At 41.8% G+C, this 21,643-nt stretch overlaps 1 protein-coding gene across 11 annotated transcripts in view; it reads right to left on the bottom strand.

Annotated features, from left to right (window-relative positions):
- The window catches only part of CARMIL1 (capping protein regulator and myosin 1 linker 1), a 196,272-nt gene that overhangs the window by 14,186 nt on the left and 160,443 nt on the right, over nt 1–21,643 (bottom strand). For 7 of the 11 annotated variants that reach the window (XR_003923014.2, XM_030011770.2, XM_030011761.2 and 4 more), the window contains 5 exons: nt 16,793–16,810; nt 12,551–12,617; nt 12,026–12,222; nt 7,868–7,974; nt 4,597–5,029 (listed from right to left, as the gene is read on the bottom strand). Coding sequence is in view for 10 of the 11 variants with exons in the window: in XM_030011770.2 (XP_029867630.1) it covers nt 4,597–5,029; nt 7,868–7,974; nt 12,026–12,222; nt 12,551–12,617; nt 16,793–16,810 (822 nt within the window). In the remaining variant the exon portion in view is untranslated. The remainder of the gene's footprint in view (nt 1–4,596; nt 5,030–7,867; nt 7,975–12,025; nt 12,223–12,550; nt 12,618–16,792; nt 16,811–21,643) is intronic. The other 4 variants (XM_030011763.2, XM_030011764.2, XM_041122836.1 and 1 more) reach the window with 1 other exon arrangement.

Genomic DNA, 21,643 nt, shown 5'->3' with positions numbered 1-21,643 from the left:
AACAATAGCTTTCCTAACATCTCGGGCTCAAAAGAAAACGTGCAAAGACTTTTGTCATATCATAGCTCTAGCTAAAGTGATCTTGAAACCTATGTATTCACCAGGAGAAGCTTAGATATACAGCCGATGTGCTCGTAAAAAAGAACCAGCCTCCTTTTACTGTCTTACCTACTACCAAAGCTTAAGCAGAGGGATAAATGAGAGGATACAAAAAGTGCATAGAAATAAGTGCAGGATATAGTATGACAGAAAGCCTTATAAAGATAAGCCTAGACAAAAAAGTGAGATTTTTTTGAAACTAAAGAAGTGCGGATAGACTTTTGCAGGCAGCTTTAATCTTGATCTTGATCTGCTATTTCAAGACAGTGTGGCAAATGACTTAAAGCAAATGGTTTGTGCTGGTGACTATTGCATTTGGATATATATCCACAAGTAAGTCACGTTGACACGTTCAGGACACTGCTGTCACTGCTCCAGCACCAACTCTGCATGACTCATGCTGGGATCTGACTGTCCCATAGCGTTCAGAATCCTCCACCACATGCCATGCAGCACACGTCGAATATGGTCACTGCTCTTTGGAGCTTACAATACGAAAGACTGCTAGGTATAGCACGTAGATAAAAATTGGACAACAGGAAATGCAGGAAGGAACAGAATGGTTACAAGTAGCAGGAGCACATACTAATTATAGAAAAATTGATGGATTTAGAATGAAAATAGTATTTTAAAAATAAACATAAAGGGAATGTTCTCTAAATATCCACACTGGCCACATATCTTTCCCCTGTGGTGGTAAATCAACACTGGCATTTCAAGAGAAGCAGATTTTGGGAAGCGATGCAGAAAACAGTGTGATTGGCCTTACAGATTTACTGATACCTCCATTTTGCTCATGTAATCTCACAGCTCCTAAAACAAAGACTCTCTTCCATGCAACAAAGAAAAGGATGGAGATGCTGAGTGCCTGCTATTGCTGTATAAGACCTGGCAGGGCAATGCTACCTCCCAACCTCTCCACTAAGTACAGGTGTGCACTTAAAATGGCACACTGCATTAAGGAGGATGCTATTAGAATTGTCATTAAACTTCCTGTACTGTAAAACTACCCCGATATAGATGTAACTATCCACTCTAAGGGATTATATTTCTACAGATTTTAAGTATAAAACCATCTGCGTGTTAAAAGCCACGTGTAAGCCAAACAACCAAGTCTTCTGGTCAGAAGCACTCTAGAAATGCCATGACCTGTAGGGCCAGAATGGTAAGCTATGGTGCCCGTATGGACAAAACAAAGTCCCCTCCAAAGCTAACAGGAACATTATGCTTTGTACCACTGGGTGAAAACTTAGTTTTTATTCCCATTTCTTGACTGTCATTGATATTTTGGCTAAATTCTCACCTCTCCACCTCCTAAAGTCACATGTTTCTTTGTAAGACTGTCTTGGCTGTATATTTTTGAAGGGAATACCACTCTCCACTTACTGGATTTTTCTTCCATATCTTGGAAAAAAAACTTTTGAGAACTGAATTATCATTAATTTCTTCATGGAATGTGAATTCTCATGAACTTTCACCAAAACACTTGTTTTCCTATGTAAATATTGAAGATATATGCATAACACTTAGCTACAGTAAATGACTTAAGAGAGCTGTATGACAGTATGAAAACTAACTTCACCATAACTCCTTCCTCCCTCCCTAGTTATGGGACTACTGGGGAAATATGACCATGTACAGAGACAAGTACAAAAGCCAGTGCTGCTATCTATTAGTGTAGTACTTAAAAATGCAATTAGGATGTTTGCATATTTGGCTACCTACTGTACACACGTTACAAACTGCTTACGGTCCCAAGAGAACACTAAACACTAGCTGCAAAAGTTTACTCTGAGAAGCTGTCAGTCATGTTAGATAACTGCAGGTGAATTTATCATGTAGATAAATAATGACCAGGCTCTACTTTTAATAGGAATTTGTGCAAGGTTGGGACATACTGCAGAGTTGGGTGCCATCGAGAGTGAGTAAACAGGTTACAGATGATCTTGGTCTGCTCATAGGTCCTGCTCAAGATATTTAAAAATTCAGGCTGTAAACACTAGATGGAGCTAAAAGATCTTTTTATGTATGCCTAGAGGCAACACTAATCTGCAAATACTCGTCTCTACCATTAATGCCAATTTGCACGTTGTATTCTAAGCAAAAGAAAACAAAAAAGCATTTACCATCTTTCCATCTACTGTGCACCTGCTCACACTTGTATCTGTAACAAGACTGCAGTAGGGTATGAATGAAATAGTAAATTCCTTCTGGCTTTGTTTTCACGTAAAATAGCTCAGAATATAAGCAGCCATATGTACCTTAAAGGAAAATACAATTTTCTATCATACTGGAATTCTGATAAATTTGAAGATGTTAGGCAAGTTGATGTCATACCCATCCTAAACAATGTAGCAGCAGTGGGATGCTGTCTTCTGTAGCTCAACCATCAGGATACTGTATGATTTTCACCTTCATTAATATCATGAATAAAAGCGCAAACCTAAATTATTCGACATTGCGATCTAGGATGAAGTATGTGAAAAATTCTTTTGAACAGCAGTTCAATTTTGTGTGGTCTGGGCAACATTAAGAACGGATAACTCATTGCCCTGCTGTGTACAGATTCCTATTTCAATTCAGTTTTCTTGTCACTCTTTAAATAAAAGACAACCTACTTTTGCATTCCATAAGTATCAATTTTTACAAAATCTAACAAAGAAATAAGATCAATAACATTATTTTCTTGAAAATTAAACCTGAAAGAAGAGGGGTAACCTTCCCAACCAGTAAAAAAGCAAAGGGTGGGGAAAAAAAAAAACCTGGGAAAAGGCAACAACTTTTGACAGATGAAATTCAAGTTTTCAATCAATGCTACGAAAGCTCATCAGTTGAAGAGGACTTTTACTGTCGCCACTTAAAAAGAAATTACACATGCTATAGTCTACCTCAGTCACATCATTCCAGATCTGACTAACTTTAGATGACAAGTGTTAAGAACTTGAAGAGCACCAAGCATACACAATTTATGGAGTTATAAGAATTTATATAACCTGGAGTAGCCTGCTATTTTAAAAGTTACAGGCAGTGTGTAACACTTATTTAAAATCATACAGCATTTTATTTGAAAACTTGGTGTTTTAGAAATCAATAAGACTATTCATGGGCACTACTCAGCACCAATGAGAAAGGTGGGAATTGGTCATTTCTTTAGAAAAATCGGTTTTATGCTGAGGATCCCTTTAATGAGCCACAGACTACTGTGTTAATTTGAATCTGCTCATTACAAGACTTCAGTGTCTACAGGAATGGTTCAGACATCAGGGCAAGCACTCTAAGACTAAGAAGAAAGGTAAAAATGCACTTTTGGTGCCTTGCTTGGTCACAGCAAGACAATTCTGCAATGTTTTAAAGGAAGGAAAACACAGCAAAGCTTTGCAGATAAGCTTTGTCATAAGGTTACACCTTCCAAATTACAGGGGATAATGGCAGGGAATGGATAGCATCTGAGTACCCTGCATGTGGAAGAGAGGAGTGAAAAAAGGCTGATCCTTTGGTAATTTTAGAACATGCCAACTGCAGCTGGGAGGAAGCAGGGGATGATAATGGGGAAGTTTAATGTGAAATGGGCATTAGGCAAAATAGGTCGGCACAAAATGCTTTGGAGCAACACCAGGATATTCCACTCTGCACGTTTGTGAAGTGAAGCAGTGTTCCTGCCCAGCATCATCACTTCACAGAGGAAAAAATTAGAGAGAGTGAAGGGAATCCAGACAGATAATTGGGAATAGATTAATTTTTTGTAATGTATGCTTATTTTCTTTGAGTGTTAGTATTTGAAATACAGAAATCAAAGGCATAAAAATAATTAGGTGTGGTACAAAAGAACATAAAAAAGTGCAACAAGAAAAGTATAAGCTGAATAGTTGTAAACGGTGTCTGGAAGCTAGATTTACTTCTCTGCATGGAATATACAATTTAAAATACAGTACATCTCTCCATCTTTCTACACTACCTTCCAAAAGAGAAGAGTACAGATAGCTACCACTGTAGTTAACTCTGCCAAACACCTGAGGTACCAGTGTGCAGGGGGCACAGAGTAAGAAGTCTGTCCTAGCTTTACCTGTCGTAAAGCATGCTTCCATCACACATGAACAAACCACACATCATATAGAGTGGAGACATGCAAGCTGTGCTTATTAGTCACCCCAAAATTACTCTGTAATACATGCAAACAATTACATGTCCTTTTCTGTGCTTATGATGGCCTGACATAGAGCACAAGAGCTGGTGTCACCTCCTCCACAAGAGGAGAGACAGTGCAGGCTTAAGGGTGCATCTCCTGCTCCGCATGTGCAGCCTCAACCCTTGGCCAGGTATTCGTGTTCAACCACCACAGCACAGAGCAATCCTCTTGCAGGAACACCGTAATCCCTGGTGGAAAGCAGGACTGTTGTGTTAAGCCACCAACCCTTATAGAACCAACCCACCTCCCCTGAAGACACCTAGCTCCTGCACATTTTTTCAACAACTCAAAAGAAATCAAACTGCCTTCACCTTCTGAGCAGAGGCTGCTCTCTTCTCCTGCTTGGCTTTCATTTCCGCGAGAAGTCCACTGCCCATCACCTGCACGCCATACCTCCGGCCTCCTTGTGGGCTTCCTTTGCTGTCACCCCTCTCAGCTTTTGCCGCATCGTCTGGCTGTGCCTCCTCCAGCGAGTCTGGCGTCTTTAATTCCTCAGATCGCTCAGTACCACCGTTCTGCTCTGCAAGCTTTACCTCCTTCTTGCTTGTGTCCACAGCTGGACTTTTTGCAGCAACCTTGGGCGAGGAGGGCTCCTCTGCCACCAGCACAGTCTGGGGACGTTCAGATTTGGAGCCTCTTGATTTGATTAAGTTAAGGAAGCCACTCTTCCTTGAGTCCCTTTTCTTCTTCTCATCACCTGCTTCACTGGGCTCACTGCTGTCTGAACTTTTAGTTGATGGTCTCCTGAAAAAAAAGACACAGACATTTTAAACTCTCCTCCACTCCCCTGCTCCCTCTCTTTTAAATAGTACCAAGTGACTTCTCCTGGGCAAAGTCAATCTTTTGCATGATCCATATGTTTGCCCTAGGCTCAGTCATTAGCTGGTGTCTTTAAATTAAAAACTGGACAATTAACATTAATCATACTGTCTTGAGGATTCCTGTGCTGGCCTTGTGCATGGCATAATGAAGAGAGGCAGTCATTTCATCTGCACCGGGCACCCAGCTATTTCCAACACCAGACAGCTCTGCCCAAGCTGTCTATGCACATATGTATTGGGTTTGCATGGCAAGGTTTTGGTAGCGGGGGGCTACAGGGGTGGCTTCTGTGAGAAGCTGCTAGAAGCTCCCGCTATGTCCAACAGAGCCAATGCCAGCTGGCTCCAAGATGGACCCGCTGCTGGCCAAGGCCGAGCCCATCAGCAACAGTGGTAGTGCCTCTGGGAGAACAGATTTAAGAAGGGGAAAAACTGCTGTGCAACAATGGCAGCCGGACAGAGGAGTGAGAATATGGGAGAGAAGTAGCCCTGCAGACCCCCAGGTCAGTGAAGGAGGAGGAGGAGGAGATGCTCCAGGCACCGGAGCAGAGATTCCCCTGCAGCCCGTGGGGAAGACCACGGTGAGGCAGGCTGTCCCCCTGCAGCCCAGGGAGGTCCACGGTGGAGCAGATCTCCACCTGCAGCCCAGGGAGGACCCCACGCCGGAGCAGGGAGATGCCCGAAGGAGGCTGTGACCCCGTGGGAAGCCCGCGCTGGAGCAGGCTCCTGGCAGGACCTGCGGCCCCGTGGAGAGAGGAGCCCACGCTGGAGCAGGTTTGCTGGCAGGACTTGTGACCCCGCGGGGGACCCACGCTGGAGCAGTCTGTGCCTGAAGGACTGCAGCCCGGGGAACGGACCCACGCTGGAGCAGTTCGTGGAGAACTGCAGCCCCTGGGAAGGACTCACATTGGAGAAGTTGGTGGAGGACTGTCTCCCGTGGGAGTGACCCCACACTGGAGCAGGGGGCGAGTGGGGAGTCCTCCCTCTGAGGAGGAAGGAGCAGCAGAGTCAACGTGTGATGAACTGACTCCAACCCCATTCCCCGTCTCCCTGCGCCGCTGGCAGGGGAAGAGGGAGAGAAAACCAGGAGTGGAGTTGAGCCGGGAAGGAGGGAGGGGTGGGGAGGAAGGTGTTTTAAGGTTTGGTTTTATTTCTCATTACCCTACTCTGGTTCTACTGGTAATAACTTAAGCTAATTTCCCCAAGTTGAGCCTGTTTTGCCTGTGATGGTAGTTGGTGAGTGATCTCTCCCTATCCTTATCTCAACCCATGAGCCTTTCATTATATTTTCTCTTCCCTTTCCAGCTGAGGAGGGAAATGATAGAGCAGGTTTGGTGAGCACCTTGCATCCAGCCAGGGTCAACCCACCACAACATAAAATTCCACTCTGCTCTGTTTCCAGAGTGTGCTACCTCTGGTTTGCATCTGCCCATTAGCAAAAGGAGAACAACTGATCCAGGCACATGATTCACACAGCTTTGGGGGATCTCATCCCTTAAGGACCCTGCTTGAAATAGGAACTAGTTGGCACAGCCACCTTCTCTCAGTAAGGAACACAGAGAGGTCACCTGTATAGTGTGGAGTGGTCATCCTCAGAAAAACAACCAACCCCAAAACAACCCACCTGCAGTAAGATTTCCTACAGGCATCTTACAGACGGAGTATTCACACTTTAGGGGAGAGCTGGGCACATAAGACATCTGCATAAGAGCACCCCAACCTGAGAGAGAGCCACCAGTGTAGCAAACGGAGCAAAGATCCCTAGCTATGGGCATGGCCAGGGACGGGCATACAGGGATAGTGCCAGTTCATGGGGACATCTGAAACGAGCGGCTGGCAGGCACCCAAGGGAAGCACAGGAGGATGCAGTAGTCTGTGAGCACCCTGAACTTAACCTGGCTAATCCATTTTTCAAAGCTACCATAATTTTACCACTATACATAGTATATCACACATGGCTTCACACGTCACTATAGATATTTATAACTTGCAGTGACTTAAAACATTTGCTTTTCCTGACACAGCTTAACACCTACCATTTTCCTTAATGGATGTCACATACAGCACAGAAGGGGTCATTCCAAGTTGTCTGGAAATCGCCCTAGCTTTCTCATTTATTTATGTAAGTACTTGCGTGTGTGTGTGTGTGTCTGTGTGTGTATGTGCATGAACATGCATGAATACAAGAACATCTAGATGCATGGTTCTGTAAAAATACAACCAGCTACAAAGCAATGTATAAGCTGTATAACCCTTATACAAAGCTGAAGGAGACATATCTTTCAGATGAATATATCACAATTGACAAATTGGTCAAACATGTCCTTAACATATTTCTATAACAACATAAATCTACTGTTGTCTATCAAAACACTATGTCCAACAGCAGTCCTTACTAGACAGAGACACCCGTGTGTACTACTAGCACTGGAGAGGAGATCCTCAACCAACACACAGCTCTACTTCAGCTCTAATGAGCAATACTGAAGGGTAAAATGAAGTCAACTGAATTATAAAAATACACATTAGTCAATAATCCTCCTCACCACGATGTATTAAAGCAATTTATTTCAAAGTAGTCATTTTTAAGGGAGGGTAATTGAATTCACAATGTCGTGACTACTAAGGTATTTTCTGACTTTGGCAAGAGCAACCCTGGATATTGGGAACAGAAGTCAAATAGAACTTGGAAGTGCTACTTGCCCAGCTATCAGGATGAATTTTTTTTCTATTCAATTTTTAAAAATATTAAATTTGAACCTACTTTGAATCCATTTTTGTCACTTTCTTCGTGAAAAATTCATCCACACCTTCATCCACTCTCCCCATGAGGCCATTCTGATCCCCTTCTGGAGGCACTCCAGCAGACACCTGACAGAAGAAAAAGCTCTCTCTGGTATGCAGTAATCTAAGCGTATTTGTTTCAATGATAATAATTAAGAGTTAAGACATTATAAAAATTGCATGAGCCAACCAAACCCCACTGCAGACAATGAAATCACCACTGGAATCTCCCCTTTAGACAGGCCAGACGACACTCTACATCAAACGCAAAGTAACCCAAAACACCAGTGACAAATTGGATACTGCAATGCATGAGGCCAGGAATCAAATGCCTTGGGCTTGTGAGAATAGAGCATTAGTTCAGCTGGAAAGGAAAAAAGCAGTTAAGGAAAAATTAATTCCTTATCAGGTGGTGACCTGAAGAGAAAGTATTTTCAAAAGCTAGTTGTTTCCCTATTCAGAAAAAACCCATATGTTCTGGATTTTGGATTTAGAGATTTAGAAACATTGCTCCAGCAGGCGAACGGAGCCTTTTATAGTTCATTCAATCCAGCACTTCCAAAAGCAGAGCCTCTAAATACAGAATCAGATGTTTGACTTTAGGAACCGAACACAGATTTTGACGGAGTGTCTGAAAATGGAAAACCTGCTCCCTTTCTTTGGTTTCAATGCCCTCATTTTGAATGTGGGTGACTGGAGGCATCTAAACCAGGCTGACTTAGTAACACCTGCCAACCACAAAGGCCCTGTGAAGATTAGCTGGTGACTCTGCAACCTCCTGAAGATGAAACACACAGTATCCTGGGAGGATTTCTCATGTGGTCTAGCTCCCGTATGTGGCTTTGATGTGGAAAAGCTCTTATTACCAGTAGACAGACTTCCTTCAATTTAAATGCTGTCTGGAAACCTTTTAGGTGACTACAGAGGACTCCACAAGACTCAACCCAGTTGTATTCTTGGTAGTACTATTGACCAGGAATCAGTCTGCCACAAATTAGCAGGGTTTGTAATTTGAAACAATTTAAATCAAGGAATCTCCTAGATGCCACGATAACTCAAGAGTAATCCCAGCTTCCCTTTTCAGCTGGAATGCACCCTCTTTTCTATGCCTCTAAAAAGAAAAATAAATACTCTTAAAAGCTGCTGTTAACATCAAACCCAGCCTCATTAAGCCAGGACAACAGATTGCATATGAACTAATGCTTTGACACATCCAGGAAACTTTTTACTTTCCATGGCTGAACCATGTTAGAAGTCTAGTATTTACTCTGTTCTCAAAGATAATAGTTAATATTTTATTGATACCTGCTGTAGCAATGTAATACTGATCAGAAAAGAGCCCACCCGGTAACCACTGCTTTGTTGCCAGCCAAACTGCATATTTTCTATAAAAAACAGTTTTATTCTAAGCAGCACAACAACTTCTCGGACTTCCAACTCTGCTACCTTTGGGGTTTTCTGTAGAGAACTTGTTTAGCTGGAACATCTGACACTAGGCAGCAATGCATATACTAACATCTGGGTTGGTCACACCAGTGCTGGTTGTCTCGATGTAAACATTTACCTTCTCAGTCAAAAACCAGTTGACGCTGATGTTTCAACCAAAACGTGTCAACCAAAAGTGGCTGACACGTTTCAACAGAAATGAGAAACCATTTAATATTGATACTGGAGCCCTCCAGATAGTAGGAACAAACATCAAAGGCAAGTGCACCTCCTGAAGGGGAAGTAATGCAAGAATCCAATGATCTACAAAGATCTACCTCTAAAAAGAGAACAGTTTGCATCTGCAAAAGCAGCACGTTCCTAAAAATGTCCTAAAGACATACATAAATGTTGAGGGCCTAATAAGGTCCTCAAGGCACAGGATTTCCTTATAGATGTTTATTGTAATGCCTTTTAGTGACCAACGTTAATGTAAAAGACTGAGCCCTGGTTTATTTCATGGTTTACACTCCTAATACTTAAAAAAAAAAAAAAAAAAAAAGTGTTAAGTTTTCATTTGCCAAATTTTTTTTTTTTTTTGAGCTTTCTATATTTCTTTATTGAGGGAAAAAAAAAGGCTTGGAAGGAGAAATAAATAAGATTCACTTCTTTGCTGTACTAAATCTTCACATATGATGGAAGAACTCATGAGATTAAGATCTCACAAAAATCTAAATGATAAACAACTGTTTCATCATATTGCTTCAAAGCTACTTGGTGTCGGGTGGTGCTGAGGTTTTATTTTTTCTCCTCTCTCTTCCCCCCGCCCCCGAACACTCATTTCAGTAGAAACTCTGACAAAACTGTAAATCTTTCTTCTGCATGCTCACCCACCCCAAGTTAAAAGTTTACATTTCTCCCTTTCTTCTCCATTTTTCTCTTGTTTCTTATGTTTTTCAGCTTACAAAGAACAAATCTGTTTTCCAGCAAGACCAGAGAAGTACAGCTATGATCATGTGAGATCCCTTAAATTACTAAATGGAAATAAGGGGAACAGCAAACAACCCAACAGACCTGCTTTAAGCGGTAGAAAAGGTCAAGAATTTGCCTCTCACATTTCAAGTGCTTTTCCTAACCACTGCTTTCTGCATTCTCAAAGTGGCAAAACCAGCAGCAAATCAATTCTGCAAACAAAGCCACAGTCCACTCATGATTCTGGCCTTCAAAATTTGGCTGTTTCATTTTGGAAGTATCAAAGCAAACATCTCAAGTCTTTCAAAAATTTGTTTAGACTTGTTATGAGGTCAGAACTAGTAAGGAATTAAATGATCCATAAAAACAAGACAGGGACAAATGAGTTTAAGTAAAAAAGTTCCTTTCAATTTCTGCAACTAAATAAACACCTGATTTCCTAATTAATTCAATATGGATGAGCATTCCCACAACATTGCACCATCATGGGAAGGAGCACTTCTCCTCCACAAGAAGTAAGCTTTTTCTATCTGTTGAGCAAGATATTGTATGGCCTAGTTCCATGCCTGGTAGCGAAGCACTTGCCCTCCCATGCCCCCACTCCTTCCACACCCCTGTGCAGATGGCACAGGATGCGCTGAGTAAGCTTGCAAGAGAGGCAAGTTTAGCAACTGGGAAAACATGTGCATTCTGCAGAATTGGAATTGGAAGAAGTAAACACAGATGTGTTTTCGCTACAACGTGGAGATCAGTCCGTCCTTCTGGTACCTTTCTCCTCCCCTGTAAAGTCCAAGGGAATGGAAAGCTGGCTTGAATATCCCCTCTGCTTGAAGGTTTCTCCATTTCCAAGCGGTGCAAAAAGCACTCTACTGCCCAGTATGATCTTTCCCAGCATTAGGGAAATTTTCAAGGGTCCTCTCTGCCGACAGTCCTCAGGGAGCAGAAGAGGCCACAGGCATCCATTACTAGGCAGCATAACTCAGAGAAGCAATGGCTGCCCCTTGATACACGTTACTTTTATCAGCTGTGCACTGTTGCTGTTGAGATAGCTCTGTAACTCCTCCAGATCTGTCCTTACATACCCCAAGGACACACCATCACAGAAATACATCTTTATTGATGTGGTATGCCAAGGAAACGGAACTGTGACAACTCCACACACATGTACTTGGGTTCACACCAATGCCTTTCGTAGACAGACAGTGCTCTTCTGTTTTGCTTTTCTAAGGCAGGCTCCAGCATGAAAAGCAGATCTGTGACTATGCAGATTTGCTGGCCCAAACACCATCTTTAGTTAAGGAGCTGTGGGAAACTGGGTGTCACAGAGTAGCTCCTCTAAGAGCTGATAGAAATAAGAACTCATGCCAAGTTACCACATCTTAATGCAGGCAGAAAAAAGGATTAAGACTTAACAAACCCTTGCAATATAATTGACAAGTCTCATGATATTTTCTGTGTTTCCTGTGAAAGCACCAAGTACCTCCAGAAACTGCTTCCATGAAAAAACAAAAGCAAATTAAAAAAGCATAAAACATGTCTTGTTTGACACAGCCTAAAACGAGGATAAGAAGCTTGTAATAGGGATTGCACACTGAAAGACATGAATACCAGCAGAAAAATTAAGTAGTTGCTTATGGCTTTTAAAACTTTAACAGTTGTTCTCACTACATTGCAAGACCTGACTCATGGCAAAAAGCAATCAACAGATGACATCGCCAACAATATTTTAACGTAGACTCACTGCTGCTTGGCTGGGCTGCTGCTTTTTATTCCTTTTGGGCCTTAATTTTGTAAAGTGTTCCAGTTTTCTCCCTTCTTCTGATGGCAGCTCTGAAATGAATCCAGAAGTTCGTTTGTCCGGCCTGCTGGAAGGAAATGGTGGGTCTTCTATATGGATAGGTACTTCTTCCAGTGCTTTATCTAGATCAAATTCCATTTCTAAGAGAAATCAAAACTTTCTAATTAGACTTAACATGCTATTTAAAACAAAAGTCAATGCCATTCCTCTCTTTTGTGGTAAATACTTATAAACACATTTCAAGAACTCAGCCACAACATGTCTGTGAGCAGACAGAACACTGTGACGAAATATTTACTACCAAACATGCTAGAAGCGTCACAAATCAAAGCAATCAGTGTGGGCCTCAAATGCAATCCAGAGGGAGGGAGAGTCACTTGTGCTTTTTGATCAAGAACTACCTAGAAGAGTCTTAGGCAAGCAAAGAAGCAAAGAAGCAAAAAAAGATTTTAAGAAATTCTCACTTACCAAAAGCTCTGGACACTGGCCGGAGCATTCTACTGTGGATGCTTTTCCTTTTTGATTTAGGAGTCATCTATAAACATAAAACAAAACAAAAATTACTTTAGCAGACAGAAGAAATGACAAAGAACACCTTTTCCTTTCTAGCCAACAGATCAGTTCTTCAAGCCTATGTATCGTTTCAAGATCTCATTGGGTTTAACACCATAAGGGAATGGGGTTTTTTTCTTCCCCTTCTCAAACATTCAGAACTTTTTCTAAATTGACATTTTGTTCAACTGACTTTGAACAGAAGCAGGGAGGTAGTTTATTCTTCCCATTAAAACTATAGGCTGTACACAGGATGATTATTTGAATCGTCCAAGCATTAACTCATTGATCCTCAACTGTAAAACAATGGAACTACTAAACCCTCACCTCTGCATTTGAGATCATGAGGCACAAAAAACTTAATTACTGCGTCCAGTACTGCAGAGTTAATGATGATACCAAGGATAGTCTCCCCCTTGTTCTAGCTTTTATTTTTGATACAAAATACACTTCCTCAGTTCATTTGTTAGTGACACGCTACTGGGAATGATTAAAATTCAGGTATCTATGCCTCTGGACACTACCACACAGCTCACCAAACTTCCCTAGGAAAATGCAGTCTTGGAGCACAGGGCCTTTCTTCAAAAAGCAAAAATACCGTGTCAGTGTTAGCAGTATGTCCAGCAAACACATGACTTCCCCGGACTTTGTGTACGCTGAGAGTAGGTGGAAAGTTACCTTGGCATACATTCAACGTAGTTAGTGAAAGTTACGCACTATTATTCTCTCATCTTCACATTCCCAGAAAAAAGGAGTACATTGCCTTAAGAGCACAAATACCCATACTTGAGACCTGAGGTTGTTATTTTTGGAATAAAGTTGCCCTTATTTTCTTGCCTGAATTCTTCTGAAAGTTTGCATGGCAAGAAAGACAGTTTTGCTACAGGAAATGCATGTGTCACCAATTCAGAACCTCTCAACATAGCTCAGCATTGTTAAGACTTTTAAACAAAAAGATGACCTGCAGGTTTTCTAAAGAGTTAATTTAAAATGACTCAGCTTCTGCAAGGATGGACTCCTTCTGTGGTAGAGTCATACATGCTGGCTTTAGGGACATCCATATAATTCCATTTACCTGCTAGTTTTGAAGCCTAGTGGCGTCAAATCTGGAGTGTCAGTCAGGAAGCTGTTATGGCTCACAACTCGTTAAAAGAATTGTTAATCAAGTTTAGTAGTATCAATTTTCTATAAGCCAGAAAAGACACAGTTGGCATTGACATTTCAGACAAATCATGAATTGTTTAAGGTAAACGTTTGCTAGTTTTTATGCATGGGAAGTTCAGTGCACAGACTGACACTGAGTTCATATTCCCATCCAAAGTAGTCAGGGGATTATTACGCCACTATTCACATGCCTAGGGTTATGACAGATTTTCATAACAGGAAAGTTATTACCCATCTTCTCAAGACCAGAAAAGGACTTCCAGACTACAGAGCAGGCAGTGATAGCACTGTCTGGGCAACAGAGCTGTTTTTATGGCCCTGCACATCGCTGGGAAAAAAAGATACCTTCAGCTGTTGCAGGTTCACACTTCCACATTTGACAAGCATCAGTAAATGAGACAATAGTTTCAAGACCAGCCAGGAAATAGCTTGCCACCTGAGCAGACTTACCCTGAAACTAATGAGCAGGCATCAAAAGGTCAGACGTTACTTTCAGTTACCAATAAATTAAATGCAATGGGTTTGATGGCAAGCGGCTGGAGAGGTGCTGAACTTTTTCAGCCAAAATTGCAGTGGATTGTGCAACGGGCAGGCAGCTGGGCAGCCTTTGAGCTGCACACCTTGACAGCTGCCAACCCATCACCCAAAACTGAAACAACCAAAAGGCATCCGCACCTCATGTAAGGAAGAGTTGAAGCAGCTCAGCAATTAGGAGTCACTATCAGTAGTTCCCTGGTTTTATTTCCAGCCGCATCTCATTTCTCTTGTTAACGTGCATTTGCATGCATTTTGTTCTGCTTGCCACTTTTTTTGGTGGTGTGACTGGAAATTACAGCTGGTAGGATAATGCAGCAACTCACGCGCTAAAGATCAGAAAGGAGGACAGAAAACAAGGCTGACGGGAGACCTCCGACCACTCAGTAACTTCACAGCCACGGCCAGTGTTCAGAGTGCTCCTGGATGAACACAGACAAGCTGAGAGCTGCATCGGCCCAGGGCACCAATGCAAAACAGTATGGGGCAAGTTTTGAGGTTCCTGTGCAGGGACTTAAATGCTCCAAGACATCCCTGACAGCCAGGAACAGAATGATTTCATCTTCTTTCCCAGGCAAGAAGGTGTCCCCGGATGACCCTGCAGAGCTTGTGCTGATGACCATAAGCCAGTCTCTGGATCATTGCTATAACTTACTGTCAGCTTGGCATGATCCATCAGCAGCTTGGTTGCTGGGGATAAAGGCAGAGGGATAGAGATGCCTCCCATTTGCTTTAACAGCATGAGGAACAGCTATACATACACTTTTATTTGAAAACCTTCTGTTTTCTAGTCTGTTTAGGAAGTGCACAGATGAAAGGCTTCTTGCCAAGTGAACTTTCTACATCTCACACAGAACAAAATGGGTCAAAGCATTAATTTAAATAGGCCAGTGTGCTCTTTTTACAAAATATTAGACTTAATCTCAGCTTAATATCTCAGCCACCATGCAGTATGCTACAGCAGCAGAGCACATGTCATTACCAGAGGAGATATCTGAACTCCTAGGGAAAGATCTCTGCCTCTCCCCAGCCTGAGCCCCATTTGCCATCGTTCATGGAAGCAGTTCAGGTTTGGCAGACGTGCACCTTCTGCCTTCCCACCGCCTCTGGCCACACAAGCACAATGCAGCTCTCCTGCCTTACGTTTCACTCATGGCCTTTTTACAGGGGAATAGCTGTTAGTATTAACCTCCCCTCTTTCACTTCTCCCATATCTTCCAGGGACCTTCCATTCTAGCAGACCACCTCCTGAACGTCTTTCTTGTTCTGCCTACTTTTCTGTGAGCACACTGTAGGCTGCCTGGCAGAACAGCTAAAAAGATTAATTGCATCTCTGGGTCTTGGGAGGTCCTCTTGGAAGTCTGCGTGCACCTATGCCACCAAGATCTCCGAAGATGGCTCCGAGAAAGTACCCCTCTGCAGTAGATGGGAGCCAGCAAATCTCCACCACGCTCCCAAATAAGGGCTTATTTAGACACTCTCATGTGTCCAAGCTAACTTTAAATTCCCAGGACCTCTTCCCATGATCACTTTTCCAGATTCCTCCCTTCTGACTCCCTTCCTCACAAAACTATCTGAGCACTCTTGAGTTTTTTTAAATTATATTACCAACTGTGGAAGAACACTAGTATCTTGGGAATTAAAAACAACAACTAAAATCACTTTGTTTTGAGTGCTTTTAGCAACAGGGTCTGAGATACTCTACATTCCTTGATTATACAGATAATTGAAATTACTCTCAGTACTGAGGGATATGCTCATTTCCATGTTTTTCTTCTCCTCCTCCAAAGTAATTTATATTCAATCCTATTAGATACAAAGAAGCTTTGTGACCCTCCTGTCACCTCCCTTTCAAAAGATTTCAAACAAACTAATGAACAACTTCCCCCTCCCTCTTGAAATTCAGCTCCCCAACCAGTCTCCCTTCAACCCTCCTTCTTGCAAAATAACGTATGGGTTTTCAGCTTCGAGAATGCATTAAGGGCGACAGTACCAAAAGGTGAGAACAGCAGTCAAAAGCTCAAGGTGATTCAACTAGACAGAGAAAACACAACTGACCAAGCTGAGATAACCCAACATCTTGTCCACCCTAGTGGCAAGAAAACCCTATTTTACACCCATTTTTAAGCCATTCTTTCATTAAGCTGGATGACACTTGAATATAAAACCAAATCAATAGATTTTCTTTCTGAGCAGTAATGTTTGTGCTTATACCTCTGACATCAGCGCTCTGCTTTGGTTTGGTCTTAAAGCCAAAGGATGCTTTAAATTCAGATGCTACACTAGCTGAACCTTTTTGTAAAATCCAATCTCATCCCTGAACTGCTGCCTATTTCATTTGTAGGTGCAGATGGATGGCACTACAGTCTCCCAGGAGACTCACAAGGCAGTACAGAGGCAAATGGAGCACAAAAACGTAAACAACTAGGCCAGAAACAGCAGAGCTAAAAAAATACTTACACTTGTACAGCAGAGAGTCTCCATGCAGCAAAAAAGAAAGAAAAAAGAATATGAATGGGGAAGACAAAGCAATAGCAGTTCTCAGGAAAGGAGGCAAAACCAGAAGTCACCAAAATAAAGAAAACTAAAGCCAAAACACTTAGAAGTCTTAGCAGGAAAGGTGACATGCAAGAATGAGGTAAAAATCCCTTGCATTTGGAGGTGCTATACACTTTGTGTTTCCAGAGGATAACCAGAGAAGGATGCGATCTCTCTTGTTTTATGTATGTTGGGACAAATTCAGGTTTTCAGGTGTTTGTTTCCAATATATGGCACTCACCAATTGTGCCAACTTGCCACCTGCTGTCCCAATGTACTGTGTTTTTTCATTTTGCTGGCACCAGTAGTGAGAAAAAAAAAAATGTAATTCTGTTATTTCCTAGTCTGAAGGAAGCTTCTGAATTAAAAATCAGCAGTTTGTTGTGGAAAGCCAGAGAGTAAGGAAAGCAAAACAACGCTTCTCTTGAAAGAATGAAAAGGGATGCAAGTCTGTTCTCCTGATGTTTAAACCAACCTAATCCAAAGCAACAGTATTTCTCCTTCCCATAAGGAGGTTTAGAGGCACAGGCTTTCAAGCACTTTTGGCACATTAGAGGCATGCTATTCCATTAATAAAGCACTACCTTTCCTCTCTCTTTCAAAAAAATCAAAGAAAAAAAGGAAGCAGCACAGCCATCATATGAAATGAAGCAATGCCATATCCCATCTCTTGGGTGGCACATGACCAATCACGCTCCTCCTTAAGATAGAGTAAGGACAAACAATTATTAGAAGTGCAGTTTTGTCTTTAAGTTGAATGGGAACTGCTGCTATAACAACACTGCAGGTATCAGCAGAGCGTTTGCGGCAGAAGTCAATAGTCATGGTCTGGATTAAACTTCTTGGCAAGAAACTGCTGCATTTTTAAATGGATATTGCACTGCCATTTAATTACCAGCAGTGAAAACAGTCTGCACATAACATGAAGTTCATTATTTAATTGTTGAAAGGATATTAAGGTCAGTTTTTCAATGCTTTGACATTTTCAACAGTAACGATCCACTTCTCGCGGTTCATACTTCTAAGCTTAACTGTAGCTAAAAGTCTTAAGGATATCATGGGCTATCTTTAAATAGCAAGAAAAGTGTTCTTGCACACAGCTCCACTCCCTTATTTTCCTACTGTCCTCAGGGGTTTTGTTTGTTTGGTGGGTTCTGTTTGTTTGGTTTTTTAATTTTCTTTTACCTTCAGAAACTTTGGCTTTATGCAGGAATTCTCAGCTAACAGTGATTCAGGCAAACCTCGTCACTACTCTCATTTTTGTACGGTATCCATACACACATACGCTCTTACTACATTTCCCTGCCGTAATCCATGTTGTCTCTTCTCTTGCCCATCTTCTATACTACCATTCACTAGGGCTGCTCTGAGATTGCTGGATAGACTGCAGAATCCATTGAGAAACATCTTGAAAACTGAAACCATCTTAAATCTCCAGCACACTTCAAAAATTAATCTGCAACACGGTTTCTCTTTCAGACAGCATTTGTGGTAGTACTCCAGTGTGTTCCGTGTATTTAATGCATACGCAGGAAAATTATTTATATTATAGAAGCAGCTAGAAACGTGATTAGGACCAAAGTGCAAAGCAATACATACATAACAGGAAGCAATCCCAGGATTTGGGGGAGTTTACAGCCTATGGTCCTGATCCAGCAAGGGCTTATGGAAACTCCTACCTTCCACGCTTTAGTGATCTCACCTAAGTGAGTGTGACTACTGAGCTTCTTAAAAGTTAAAAGCTGCTAAACAGCTTGTGGGTGGGGAGTAAGGAAGGAGGAGGAGGAGAGGAAGGCACACAGCAGGCAACAGGTTAGACGAGGAAGCACCATTAAGCAAAGCAGAGACTAAGGGACTTGCCTGAAGTCACCAAGGAATCTGGCTGCTCTGCAGGGAACCTAATGCCAGTCTTCAGACCCCTGAAGTACTACAGACCACGAGGCCACCCAATTCCTCCCTTCGTTTGCTCTCAGCATAATTGCAAAATTAAGTGGTCCGCCTCCCAGCATGCACAGGTCATTGCTAAAGACAAAACACCAACCCACAACCAAAGATCCCAACCAAATTCAACCCAAAGAAAGCCAGAAATTGGATAGGGGAATCATAACAATGTGCCAACTGGGAAGGAGCTGTAGAAAAAGTATTTTCAAGGATTCTTCCAGAACATTTTAAGCTAGTGCTAAATTGTTTCAGCTATCTGTATTTTGTGGGGTACGCTTTTAAGAAAGAGGCATAAGAAAACAAGGCATTTTATCACAAGTCCTGCTGTTTTCTTTTGCTGTAAGGAGTCCTGACCTGTAAAGCTGCCACGACACCATTTCAGTCAATTGACATTTCCCATGCTTCTTCTAGTCTCCTACTTACCTTTGACAGAGATGTCACATGTCTGTTTTCTCATTAAAAAAAAAAAAAAAAAAAAAAAAGAAAAAAACCCCCAAACTTCAGGTATTCTTTATAAATCAGAACAGTAAATTGACCAACTTTGCCTTTTTGCAGATGAATCTTTGGACACACAAGTGTCTCACCATCTGTACAGAAAGCCTTTGAAACTACAAAGTTCCTATTGCTTACTTCAACTACGAAGATTTTATAACATGATTTCCAGGGTAAAACCCTCAGCAGGGCTTGCAGAAATTTAGCTATGTACTTCCCACTAGCAGCGATGGTAACCTGAATCACCATCCTTAGAATCTTCCCCTCGAGTGCCATTGTCCTTGAAAAGTTAAATGCAATGCTAAAATCCATGACAGCTAATGGAGTATTTTACAAGAGACAGGAGAGCAAAGCCACTAACGCATCATTCAGAAACCAAGGCCAAGCTGTGATAGGCTGCTATTTGTTGATACAGCTGTCCTGAATGTGGCGGCTACACGTTTTTACACGAGCAGAGGATCTAGTCCTGACCTTATATTTCAGAGTTCTGCCCTCTATATAGAAATACTATATATAAATATAGATACTGTAAATAAATATGGCATACAAATAATCCATATGTGAATTTAAGGTGTGTATGTTTATTTCCTTCCCTTCCTCAAGAGTTGAATTTCTAGAAAACGAGCTGTGGTTCCGAATTAATTCAATTAGTCTCATCTAAACCAGCCTGACCTTTAGAATTACTTTGTACAGCAACATCTTCTGAAAGAAAAGGAGTAGTGCTGCACTAAGATAAGCTCAATAGATTTGCCCTTGAGCTTGTTTCACTTTACCAGCCACGGAACCTTTGCTTTTCTACTTGCTGAGATGTGGCTCATGTACTCTGTGATATTTCCCCAAGTATTTCAATAAATTCTTTCAATTAATAATTCTGCACTTGCGCCTCTCAAGTCATGTAGAATTCCTGCTGATAAATATTCCTGCATACAAATATCCAAAGCTTTTATTGTGAAGAGTAAACAAACAGATGCATGAATTAAACTGAGCAGTTCCTAAAACTATTAAACTGAATCTTTTACTTCATGTTCTGAATGAGTATCCTGCCAAGGAACTCTGCCTGCAACTACCACCTGCAAGAGAAAAAGCAATTCTCCGTATCATCAGTTCTGTTTTCTACTTGCTCATGAAGAGGCTAGCAGCATCTTCTACAGCAGCTGGCCTTTAAGATGAACAAAGAGGATAGTTCCAACCAATTTATTTTAGTTAAAAACTAAGAGTAGAACAGAGAGCTGCTGCAGGTCATCAGAGAGCAGATGCAGTCAGAACTATCCCTTTAAGCCACCACAACCTGCTTGCTTGTGGTTGTTCATTACTTTCAGCTGGCAAACACTGATGTAAACATTACTTTGTTCATGACCTAAACTTCCATATAGTAAGAAGAAAAAGCTCTTAACCTCAGCAAATATGGAGCGGTGGACAGCTATTTAAGATATTCTTAGTTCTATAAAGACAGCTACCATATGTATCAGGTGCCCTGGGCAATAACATCACTAAAGCAAGTTTGAGGCAAAGTATTCCTGAATGGAAGTGTGCAGAGTCAGGTGGGATGGGCTTTGAGCAACCTGATCTACTGAAATACGTCCCTGCCCATGGCGGGGGGGGGACTAGGTGATCTTTAAAGGTCCCTTCCAACCCAAACCCTTCTATGATTTTATGAACGGGAACTGTTGTATCTGCCTGCCCTACAGCCTCCCAGGACTGAGAACCAACACAACTTCTGCATCTCTCCTTTCTTCTGACAACCTGAAGTGAACAGCTACCAAAAGGGTAAGTAGTCATTCAGGCAAAAACCACCGGTCATCTTCCCACCATCGTTAAACCCTTTGGGGGCAGATGATGCATCGTTTGCTCTGAAGCAGTGACATTTCAAAGGAGAAATGCTACAGGGAGACTCACCACAGTGAATCAGATACAGTTTGCCCTGGATGGGGAAGTGGACTAGTAGCCTCCCTGCTCAGAATTATGATGGGAAGTTAGAACTTGAAAACCTTGAAAACCCAGGCATACTTGAGCTGCTGCTCTTTTCTCATTGAAGTTTGTTTCAGACATCTTTCCAGCACACACAGTAAATCTTTATACCCCTCAGACACTTTGAGATATACTTTGTGAACTCAAATATTAAAAAAAAAAAACCAACAACCCAACCTTCTGAATTTTAAGTCCTGTCAGGAACTACTGTATCAAGATATCTCCCTATTAAAACCAGGAGGTATCTTGATAGGCAACTAGCAAATAGTCTAAGACCCTGCATGGGAAACAGAAATTCTTGAGTAGAGTCTTTGATTTTTTTTTCCCTCAAACAAACTGATCAAAAGGGTCAATCATAATTACCCAAGAAAG

The sequence above is a fragment of the Aquila chrysaetos genome, chromosome 4 (genome assembly GCF_900496995.4).
Source record: "Aquila chrysaetos chrysaetos chromosome 4, bAquChr1.4, whole genome shotgun sequence".
Classification (NCBI taxonomy): domain Eukaryota; kingdom Metazoa; phylum Chordata; class Aves; order Accipitriformes; family Accipitridae; genus Aquila; species Aquila chrysaetos.
The sequence above is the reverse complement of the archived record's forward strand: the minus strand, read 5'-3'. Positions and strand labels throughout refer to the sequence as shown.